The 12,188-nt window shown below is 37.4% G+C and overlaps 1 protein-coding gene across 1 annotated transcript in view; it reads right to left on the bottom strand.

The window, feature by feature from the left end:
* Nucleotides 1-2,431: 2,431 nt before the first annotated feature.
* Nucleotides 2,432-12,188, bottom strand: part of AKAP6 (A-kinase anchoring protein 6) — a 251,165-nt gene continuing 241,408 nt past the window's right edge. The window contains exon 13 of the mRNA XM_026051714.1: nt 2,432-5,867. Within this exon, the coding sequence (XP_025907499.1) occupies nt 2,514-5,867 (3,354 nt within the window). The 3' untranslated portion in view covers nt 2,432-2,513. The remainder of the gene's footprint in view (nt 5,868-12,188) is intronic.

The raw sequence follows: 12,188 nt of genomic DNA, 5'->3' as shown, positions 1-12,188 counted from the left end.
CCATATGTATCCTAGGGCTTTGCAACTGAGAATAATACAGTACATAATTTCCATGGAAACAGTGCTATATATCACTTAAAAAAAAAAAAAAAACAAAAAACAATAAATATCTCCTTAAAAGCAAAAAGCAGGATATTGCACGATGGGCTTTGATGTCTTAAAGATATCTGCCAAGCCTAGGTAAAAATTAAAACTCTAATGCAACTCTATCAAACTGTCACATACAGTTTTTGCATAACATTTCACTGCATTGCAGAGCCTGTGGAACTATCTCCATTCTCTATGTCCAATCTTAGTCCTTGTGCCTTGTTAGCTGCATATTGTCATATTCCAGTCTAATGAAAACACAGCTGGGTGCCATATAAGTAACTACGGAGTTCTGAAAAGTGGGAGGAAGTTTATACAGTATTTTGAGATGAAAAAGTACTGATGAAGTACAAAGTTATTATCTTCATCAGTAAAACAATGAGAACTAGAAGAATGTCACACTCACGGTAGTAACTATTCTTCCTCAGAAGAGTATTACAGAAAGAGGGAAAAAAAATTAAGAAACTTATAAAATATTAATTTAGGAAAACCTTGCTGCATAATCACTTATCCACTGCAGGGTTTTGTCATCATCTCAGTTTCCACACAKAGACTTCCATATACACATTAACTTTTTAATGTAATCCTAGAACATAGAGTATCACCTTTAGGTTTTAAAAATTCCAGTTGATTTCTGTTGTTTCTCCAGTTATGTGGATTCATTCAATTWTTMACCTAATCAACAGGTCATGAAAGTCCATTTCAAATCCCCTCAAGAAATATCCTTTCTCTTTTATCACAATTTAAAGATAATATATTATTCAAATAGATATATGTCTGAAAGGGATAGTGGCAAGATGCACTGTTGTCATAACACCAAAGACTTTACCAGACATATTCATATATATGTAAATATGTGAATGGTGTGTAGCCACCAATATGTGCAAAACAAACCCCAAAACATAATAAAATAATACAAAGAAGTAGGAAATGCAGAAGTTAAATATCCAATAGCAGCAATCTATTTTGTATAAACAGGCTAGAACTTCTGCTACAGCTACACAGTTCTCAGYAGGATTGTACTAGTGGTTTTTATGGGCAGTGATAAATAACATCCTGTTTTCATAGAAATACCATAGAATCATACAGCAACTTTAGTTGGAAGGGACAACTGAAAGTTATCCAGTCCAACCTCCTGCATGAAGCAAGACTATCTTCAAAATTAGATCAGGTTGTTCAGGGTGTTGTCATGCTGAAAACTGAAACTCTCCACAGATGGAGATTTCACAGCCTCCCTGGGCAACCTTTCCAGTGCTTAACCTTGTGTCTTGTTGTAATTTCCCTTGCTACCTGCTCATGACAGGCAGCAGCATTTGGAATTGGAGTGACATTTGTAGTTGTCATGCTGGATCTGGAGGAGCTTTTCCAGGATAATGGTGATTCACACATGCTGGCTCCTGGGCCACTGAATAAATAGTAAGACACAAAGAAGCATCGTTACATGTCAGGAATTGGCCCATTTTTTGCTTTGTAGATCTTTCTCTCTTTTTTTTTTTTTCCTTTGTTAAATGTATAATGTATTCTTAGAAATTTATGTGAGTCCAGAAACTACATCTGAACCATTTTAAAACTCTGGCAGAGACTGGAGCCACTTTTTCACCTTAGGATCAAACATTTTATTTATATGTCAAAATACACATCACAAAACAGAACTGAATCAGTCAGTACTGCTATTGTGGCTACCAGTTTACATTTGCTTTCTTGTTCAGGTCTTTACATTACTCTCATATTATACTCTTCACTGACACTGCAAAGATTTCTTATTTTGGTAACCTCAACTTTTAGCCCAACATTATGTCTTAGTAACTGTGTTCTTAATAATAGCTTAGTGAGCTTAAATCATGGCAAAGTGACATCAAGAGATGACTTATTATCTTTCTGTTTATTCTCCAGTCTGCTTAGCCATTCTTCATGGCTTGTCTGTAAATGTTGTAGAGCTTCAACACACTGGTCACCCAAAATGCTTGTAAAACCAGAAGTTCAGCTTCATCAAGTGCTTTTGAATACCTCATAAGGCCAGCTGACAGTGGAGAAGGGGTCAGTGAGTAGAGCTGGTTTCTGATAAATTCCACAGCTCAGTTGATAAGGGAAGAGGAGGCTGATATAGAAATACAACTTTTCAGGGATTCCCAAGTTCTGCAAGATAGTAGATTTGAAGCATTCCAGAAGACAGCAGTTCCAGTCAGTGCAAAGCCAAAGGGCAAGAAGCAGTTAAACTGCATTCATTGTCCAATGACATGTGAATTGGAATTATGGTGTAATCAAATCAAATGTTATACACTACTGTAAAACAAAAGCCCGGTGATACATCTCCTTTCACTGTACAAAAAAGTTCAAAAAAAAAAAAAAAAAGTAATGTGCAACTTGTATATTGTAGAGTACATACCTGTTCTTAGGATAATGTACGTGCCTGGAGAGGTTACATTCTATCTGTGCATATTTATGTGCCTTTCTTTATGAAGATTCAGGAGGTTTTCTTCACAAGTAAGAGTTTTAGTGTTCCGGTGCAAAACCTCCTTATCTTGTGAATGGCCAGGCTTTAACTGAAAGTCTACAGCCGAAGCCTCTTCAGAAGCAGCAACACATCCTTTAGGCTCTTCAGCTCCAGGTGTTTTTCTTGTACTACTCTTCTCATGTCCAAAACCTTCAGGTAGGCTGTCTGAAATCAGCAAATCAGTAGCAGCAATTTTCAGATTGTTTACTGATTTTTTTTTGTAAGGATTGGGGACATCTATATCAGCATCACCATGTAAGAAAGCTAAATCTCTGCCTTCTGTTGAAGTTTTAGCTTCCCCTAAAGACTCTACATCTTGGTGTGACTGCAGAGATGCTTCAGGAGTACTGTCAGAAATGAATTGCTGCTGCTCAACCCGTTCTTCTTCAGGACAAGCTTGAAAAAAACATTCAATGTTTTCCCTCTCATCTGTGAAGTCCACTGGTATGGGAGTGCTGCTCTTTTCCTCTATATATTTAGTTACCTCTCCACAGTCACTATCATGAGAAGAAAGTGAAAGRTAAGAATAGAAGTCACCTTTTCTTAGCTGGATGGGTCTGTGAGAATGTTCTAATACTTTTTCCTTGATCTGTGTTAAGGAAGCTGGAGCAGATGACTCACATTCAGGTTGTGATTTACTCTTCAAAGCAGTTGATGCCATGTCAATTATCTCCATCACAAAGTTGTGTACTGAGCCATCTTCTACACTTCTTTTGTCAAAAGCATCAGCTTCACAGTTACAGCAGGAATCATGACCACTGGCTGAGGAGTTATCTTCTGCTTCATTAGACTTCAGGGTGGCACAGCAATCAGTAGATTTTTCTGTAATACTTGTTCTGTTTTCTTGACCACCAGGTAAGGATGTTAGTAGAGCAGTATCTTGTGTCTTTACACAATTCATTTCTGAGGCAGATTCAAGACAAGGCTTTTTGGCAGGAGAGTAAGCAGCACTAGGACCATCAGACTGAAGATGACTTTGACATTCTTTTGGAGGATTTCTGGATCTATCTGACTGCAGAACATTCTCCTTGCCATCCATATTTGAATCATCTGAACTATCTGTAAGTGCTTCACAGATACAATATTCATTTTCAGCCTCCCTAACATCAAGTGACCCATGAGTTCTGGGAGTTGCTGATGCTCTAACAWGCTCTTCCTTTTGACTGCCAAGAGTATTTTCAACATTGCCATTCTCCACATCATCCACAAGCTGATCCTTAGCAATCTGAGAACTATCTTTTATCCTGTGACCCTTTGTCTCTTTTCCATGATTGGCTGATACATTCTTACTATTGCCATTATTTTCTGATATTTTCTGAACTGAACCATTCAAAAGTGTTTCAATGCTGAATGTATCTGTGGCTTTTGATGTCTCATTACTAACTTCTTTACTGCGCTGAATTTCATCACTGAGGTTACTTTTTCTCTTCTCCCTAGTCAAAGAAAATTTTGGTCTAATCCAAGTTTGGAGTTCATTTTTTATATAATCAAGCCCTGAAATTAAATTGCATTCTTCATAAATATCCTCATCAGTTGCTATACTGGAGTCATCATCTTCATCTTTGATACCCAGCTCTTCCTCAGTTAAGGTAAGGGTGGAACTTGAAAGCAAATCACTGTCATCTTCATCATCAGTACAAGCAGAAGTGCAGGAGACATTAACAATCATGCTGACGTTGACATCGCTCTCATCAGTTACAGATCTATTAAGATGTTTTCTAAATGATGCATTTGAATCTGGTACTTTATTTCTCTGCAGTACAATGTCTTCAGAGCAGATAGAAAGATCTTCACTACTGCTGAGTTCAGTAAGAGAAGCCACCGAGTCTTCATTGATTGAGGATGCAATATCTAAAGACAGTTGTCCAGCAACAGACATTTTTTGAGAGCTGCTTTGGAGTGTTATATCAGAGATGCTACGCTTTATCTTTTGATCTAAAGGACTCTGGATATTCTCTAAACGATTCAGAAGATCTAATGTCCTTTTACTGAGCTCTCCCACAGAATCACTGCTTGCACTTATGTCTCCTGAGCCATGATGACTAAAAAGATCTTCATTGCTTTTGTATGAAGTCAGCCAGCTCTCCAAAGAGGTGCTTCGCTGAAGACCATCGCCACTTTTAAAAATACTTGAGCTGAACAAATCACCCACCATAGAAAGAGATTCTAATGAAGAGCTATGAGATAAAGCTGAAACTTGTCTTGTATTCTGTGCATCAGTTAATTTTCTTACAGTTYCTGCAGATTTACAGGAACTGGGATCTGATTCTCCAGAGATATCTGTCAAAATATGGTCATGAATAAAGCCATCTGGTTGTGACTCTCCAGACTGATGTTCTGATTTGCCAGTTATTTTATCAAAACAAAATCCATGAAGAAAAGTGCCCTCTGTATGTGTTTTTTCAGCTTGTGACTGTTTCATTATCACTGGTAATTTGAATTTAGAGCCTTGAAGATATGAGTAATCATAGAATGTAAACACGTCATGTTTTCCTTGCAATTCTTCAGGACAGAGAGGGTTACACTTGGTAACACTGTCCAGATCTCCATCATTTTCACTTGCACAACCTGCAGAAGGTGTCAACTGGAAATTGTCTGAGAGATTAAGGTGGTCGTCTTCATCTTGTTTTATCTTTTGTTTTATTACTTCAACTATGTCATCCATTTGAACTTCTGCATGTCCAATTTCAGGATTACTCTGTGTGGTTTCAATACCATTTAGCAAACAAATCTCTGAATTATTTGTGGTTTCTGTATCACATTCACTCACTATTCCACTCTCACTCTCCGAATGCCTGCTTGTGTTTCCACTGTGGTACATAGAGTTATATGTTTTTGCCAGTGTCGTCCCCTCTATCARGTCTGGCAGGGATTTGGTAGATGAAAATGAAGAATCTTTACTAAGACTTTTATTTAAAATGTTAGAATATGTTACACTGGGGAGTTTGGATGTTTTTTTCAAGAAAGCCATGTGTTTTTTTTCTGATAGTTCAATGTTGTGAAGGCTATAGACTTGATAGATGTGAGGAGTTGGAGGAGAAGTCATGCTGGGACAATAAAGAGGACTTCCACGGTCACTGATACTTTCCTCTTCATTCAAATCATTATCACCACATTCTCCTGAAGTGGACTTCTGGCTTAGATCATCCTTCTTGAGCTCCTGATCATTTAACTCTTCATGAATACTGATCAGCTTATTACTTATGTCTGTTTCATCCCATTCTAGTGCATCTTCACTTGGACCATTTAGGTCCATCAAACTGGGATCAATGACGTTCAGAGACTCCTATAAAAATARCAAAGATTGAAAATATTTACAACTCTACTTTAAAGGTGTTTCCATTGAAATTACATCAATAAAYTAATGGAGTAAAGTGCATTTTTGGAACAATGATCATTGAGATCACTTTTAAATTTATTACATATTGTGTACCATTAAAACGATCAATTCAAATTAAATCCATTAAGTTTTATATGATTTCTTAGTTTTCTCTTTTTTTTTCATCAAAATACAATAAAGAAATTTAATTTTTCTTTAAGAAAGATTTCTCGTGGTGAGTCATTTGACTAAACTATGTATTCTACGCTTTAGCCAATCCACTGAATCTCACAGAAATGTAGTAGTAAGTAAAAAAAACTATCTGCATTTTATTACATTGAATATATGAAATTATCTCTCAGTCTACTTAAGTTAAAAGACTTGAGATGGCAGGATTTATTAAAGGATGTTTAAWTTTTTTATAACAGATTTTTTTGTGGTGTCACTCTTAGAAAAACCATCCTAAGGTAGTGGAAATCACAAGACTTGAATAAACTCACCATGATGAATTTCTGTTGAAATTTCTGTTTATTCTTTGCTTGCTAATAAAAGCAGTGCTAATGATCAGTTAGTAAGACTAATGAATGTTAAAATCTTGAGCTGTAAGAACAATCAATCAGTCTAATCAAATACTACATGAATTTCAAATATTTTCCATGCTGAGACTATTCTCTGGGAGAGTGCTAATAAATAATTGAGCTAAGCTTAGTTCTTTATTTTTTCTTTTTCCCCAGAAGTTTTGCAACTTTCCACTAATATTGGTTATTACAGCTATTATGGGCTCAGTACATCTCATCTCCAAAGTTGTTCCTTCTAGAAACACCTGTGGGAGAGCTAAACGGTCACACTACAGATTAACTTGAAAATTGTCAAAATGGGACAGAAACGATCCCTGATTTGGCCCTGGCTCTCTGAGCACATTTTCACTTTATCTTTTTTTTTTTTTTTTTTTTTTTTGAGTGGTCTCTGTTTTAAGGAAGACTTGGCTCATATGGTAAATCTTGTAATAGGACTGTTTCGTAATGCAGAACTGTTTATATAACCTTAACAGAGCATTGATATATCCCCAAAAGCAAACACTTTTTCCAAAAAAGCTTTCAGTAATGACGCCTCTCTATGTCTACAGCTTTCTTAGAGCATGGTATGTTTTTAAAATACAGCATTGATAGCATGCCAAACTCTTCTAAATTATATATAACTTACAAAGTTATTGAAATACAAGTAGATAAAATGAGGCTATGGTCAAATGAAGAACAGTTGTATGTAATTTGGGTAATAACTTAGATTATAAAGACTCAACCAAGACTAACTTACAGAGAAARGCACATATCTCTCTGATTGGGGTTCTCAGCTGTGAGTTCTCTCGTTAAAGAAGACACTAAGCTTGTTCAGCCTTTTCATGAGAAATGATGAGATATTCTTCAACAGCCCAATAGGTAGGGCACTCATTTGGAGCATGGAAGATTTTATTAAACTGAGCACAAGTGGCATAAACCAGGTTCCAGGTCTCTCAGGAGAAGCCTAGCTACAAATTCTTATGGAAAGAACCCAACAGATGCTTTTTCATTCTGCATAAGATAATTATATATAAACTGAGTCATAGAGAGGCAAGGAGATTTTTATCCTACCATGCAGTGTTCACATTTGAATGGCATAAGGGATAGATAGGTTTAAATCCCTGCCCCAGTGTCTACTTAATTATGGAAATGGTGACATTGCTTCTATGGGAGGCACCAAGGGCATGCCATCCCAATACGTCCAGTAGACCAATGGCTAACATGCACAACTACATAAAGAACAATTWTCCCAAAGTAGGCAGAGTAGCAAGCCACCATTCAGCAGAGTAATATGGTAACTGGTGTGTTTGAGAAAATCAGACGGCTGCCATGGGGGCTATAACTGTGTCCTTAGAGTCCCTGGGGCTTAGCTGTAAGGCAAGCCTCTGAGTAGTGCAGTTATATTAAGATATTGCAAATAATCACAGGTATAAATGGGGGTGCCAAAGAATTTTTGCATTTTGACAGGTCAGGAAGCCTTGGGGATTTTGGCAATCTTTCAAATCTTCTATTTCAACATATCTTGTTGAAGGCAAGTGTCTCTTTGTGAATATATTCTAAAATGTTYATGGAGTAAATTCATTAAAGAGTTCTTTTTGTCTGTGAGACAATAAAAAGTCTAGCTTACATCTTAAATTCCCGTGAAAACACTAATTTGCCAGATAACTATGGCTATCAGAGCAATGCTGCATATTGTGGAGTTTAGCAGTCCATATTTGGATTTGCCAGTTATGTTTCATAAAGGCTTCTGGTTGGTACTTAGTTGGGCCCAGTTTCCCACTCTAGATAAGGACAGACACATCAATTCATCAGTCCTTGAGTAAGAAACAGTGCAAGAGAATGACAAGTTTTAAATTAAGTTTGTTTGAAAGCCTGTTAAATTAAACAAAAAATCAGCTAAACGTACTCATTTTCTTTGTGGCATGTTTTACTACTCTGTCACACTTTGCATTAGGAAGACATTGCTATGCAAAGCATCCAAAACCACACAATTTATTGTTTTAAGCTTCTGCCAGCTGCTTGAAGAAATTCCTGAAGGCAGGAAATCAGCAGCAGGTTCCAAGGATTTTATGTTCCACAGAATTTGATTTTGTTTCTTAAAAACAAAACATTTGGTCCTTATTGGTCAAGAAGATAACCTTCCCCCTGTAAATCAGCACTTGGCTGCCTTGTTTGTTCTGCAAGTYAGATGGACTAAAACAATAAAACATGTAGAGTTGTGACCTCAGCCCATTCATCTTCACCAAGTGCTCCTTACTTCAAAGCCCATTTTTTATCCTTCAAATGCAGATGCTCTCCTGAGGCCTGGTATATACTTAGAAATTTCACAGGCAGAACTATGATGGTAAAGGAATTTTTTTGCTGATTGTCACAGCTATATGGCCCAAGGCTCTTGTGTATGCAGGTAGGGTCCTATTGACAGCCTAGCTTTCTCTGTCCAGCAAACTGACTGAAGCTGAACTAGCCAATAACTACTTTTCTTACAAACACTACGTCCCCTAAGGAGCTGTATCAGTATAACCTCAGTGGTTATCAGCAACACTGATAGTCCTTACCAAGYGCAGACCAAATTTTAACTTTGTCTGAAACAAGTCATCCAGCTTGAGTCGCAAACATTTTGGAAGTCATTCGGCATTTTTAGCAGTGTCACTTTCTTTTTCCAAAAACTAGCAAGCTACTCTATCAAGAAAAAGAGTTTAGACATTGCAGTAGTTGTTGGAGAGAGCAACAACAGGTAAGCTCTTCAGGAAAGCTCTGACATGAAGGACAGAAGACGGTGTCACTCCAGCTTGCACCGACAGCAGAAGTAGGTGAGAGTAGCATCCATGTACATGTATATCTTCACATACAACTAGCTCAGAGCTTCATATTTTTAACTTTATCATTATAAAGTCACTAAACACAGTAACACAACAACTTCTGGAGTGCATCTGAATTGCCATGTGGTACAAAGTAAGAAAAGGTAAATACTTTGGCCAAAGCAAATAAAAACCAATACAATAACAATAAAAATGCAATTAATATGCATATTCCTATTTTTGTAATATCACTGCTAGACAAACAATACTTAAGAGGCTTTTATTGTCTCATGAAAAGTTTTCCATACAGTTAAACTGGGAATAAATGATACGACGCATTTGAAAGGGTGAGAGGTTGAAATACTTCTACTGCCATTYGAAAGTGTTGCTTTCAGGAGTTTGGCTATTCCCATTTTGAACTCTGAACTCTGAATGACTTTACTCAGGAGACCAGTGAGTCCCCATTTCAGTGGGCTAACTCACGTGAGCAAAGTTAAGGGTGTACTTAAATGCTCCAAGCCACTAATCTACCAAAAATGTTAACAGGAAAAGCAAGATTATAAAGCCATATAAAGAGGTGTCCTCAGTCCTAGTACTCTTCAAAAAAAAAAAAAAAAGACTTTTTAAAAAATGCATTTCTTTCTGTTTCCTTTCTTAAAATACAGATAGTTTTGCTTTTTCTCCAGCAAATTTTATTAAACAATGATTCTCTGTTTCAGTCTCATTTGCATGTGCAACTCCAGTACAGATATTTGTGTTGGTGAAACAGGCCTGTAATGTAACCCCTACGTACTATTATATTTTTTTTAAAGGAATTAACATGAAAAAAAAAGAGCTTTTACAATAATAAATACAAACTCTGTTCCTCCCTCCCCCTCCAACATATCCTTCAGTTGCTGTGGACAAATTATCTAAACTTAACTGCACTTAGGGGCCGGGGWAAAAAAAAGAAAAAGAAAGAAAGAAAGAAAAACCATCCCCCATCTCCAGGAATGTGTGCACATTCAAGGAAGACAAACATGATTTTGTCTTTTGAAAAATGTGAGCATGCCAAGTACTTCTGCTGAGGGAAAGAGTCATGTGTACAGTACCCATTGCACCTCTGCTTCTCTTATGGTTACTTTCTAGATGGGGCTCCCTGTATTGCAACCACTAAGAGAACTGTCCTCATTTCCCAACACCAATATTTTAATATGAACAAGCATATGCACAGTATTGCATGTGCATGATGTTGAAACAATGAACTACACATTACAATAGGGTCTCAAAATACATGGAAGCAGGATGGAAAAATATACTTTTTCATCRTCAACACACCTGTTTGTTATAATTACAGTTAAAATAAGCAGGTATGTGTTTATAATCCAAGAAAGAAAAATCCCAAACTGCTGTTCTTATTTTCTCTTACCTCATTTTACAAATACTATTTTGTCCACCAGTGAAATAATACATTCAATCCTGCACACACAGAACTTCTTTACACTCTTCTGTTAAGCGTTACAGGTGCCTACAGGAATTGCCAGGGTCCGGTGTGCAAGGTGACATGTGCAGATTCTTGTCACACAGGGGACACTGATTTTGTCTGACGTCACTGACAAGGGTCTCAGCTGGACCATATGTAAACAACTGAGGTCTGACTGTTGTTCTGTTTCCTCTCTTTAGGACAACRTTCAGAAAAAATGAGTCTAAAGGATAGTATAGGCAGATCTATGTTTTAAAAATTATAATATTTTACCATGATGCTTGTTTTGTGGGTTTACCTTCTAAGCAATTGTGGGCTCACCTTCTAAGCAACAGATGTAATAATAGCAGTGACRTTTTAAGGGGATGTCCATCTGAAAAGAACTCTCCCTGCTAGCAGTCGAAAGATTCAAAAGTCAGAAAAACCAACCATTCTTTAAATGTCGTTTAACCACATTCAGTAATACCCTCATGGGCATGCTATGGACCTTCCCCAGCTTTCCTGATATGGTACCAGATGGCCAAAAGAAATGCCCAGCTCCAACCCACTTGCCCTCCATACCCCAGTCTGTACGCGAGTCAGCTGAAAGAGGAATTGAGAGGCATCAGGAAAAGCCTTGAGGGAGCTCGTACCACAGAGGAGGGCAAAAGCAGGGACGAGGCTATCTGGTCTCCACACTGTGTCGGGAGCACCAGTGCTCACACTCCATCCTCCTCCTCTGTCTCCCAGGCTTGGTTCAACCACTGCCTCCTCACACCGTTTCTAACATCTCAGTTCCTCATTGGCTGAAGGAGCCCTTTAAATGTTACTAGAGAGTAGAAAATCATCTAAAACATTTTTATATTGAATCATATTGTCATATGAAGAGGTTTACAATTGCAGACCTATATTCTGAGTTGTATATATCTATATATATATWTTTTTCTTATGATGAGAAAACCTGGCTACATGGCATATTTTACTGACTGTTGTTTTTGCTCCTTTKTAGTTTTCTTTTCATCTGTCAAGAGGTTACATGACAGAATTTTTCGCCCTCGAATGTCATTTTGGTCTCACCTTTACTTCTGAGGAATATATGATTTTCTTTGCGCGAGAAACCAACACAAGACCTTCACGAAACTTGTGGAAAAAAACATCCCTAGCTTTATCCAAAAACAAAATATTGCCATGCACACCTAGTTTAGTAAAGAACAACTCCTGGTACCTCACCCCGGCTGCACTCTCAGGCAAGTTGGTGGGAGTTCATCCATGTCAAGTCTCAGAATGAGGGCCAAATCACCAATCCATCCAAGACAAGTCTTTAAAGAATCCTGAACCAAAAAATCTGTGGAAGTGACCGTGCTTAAGCAGRTTTAACTACTGCTTGCCTATACTGCAGAACACAACACAATGTTATACTACTMCATGTGTGTTGATAGCAAATCAGTTATCTTCTGGTATCAAATGCTCATTGTACAAAGTTATAGCGGCA

This window comes from Nothoprocta perdicaria, unplaced genomic scaffold (genome assembly GCF_003342845.1).
Source record: "Nothoprocta perdicaria isolate Ctin4 unplaced genomic scaffold, notPer1 scaffold_8, whole genome shotgun sequence".
NCBI classification, from domain to species: domain Eukaryota; kingdom Metazoa; phylum Chordata; class Aves; order Tinamiformes; family Tinamidae; genus Nothoprocta; species Nothoprocta perdicaria.
The sequence above is the reverse complement of the archived record's forward strand: the minus strand, read 5'-3'. Positions and strand labels throughout refer to the sequence as shown.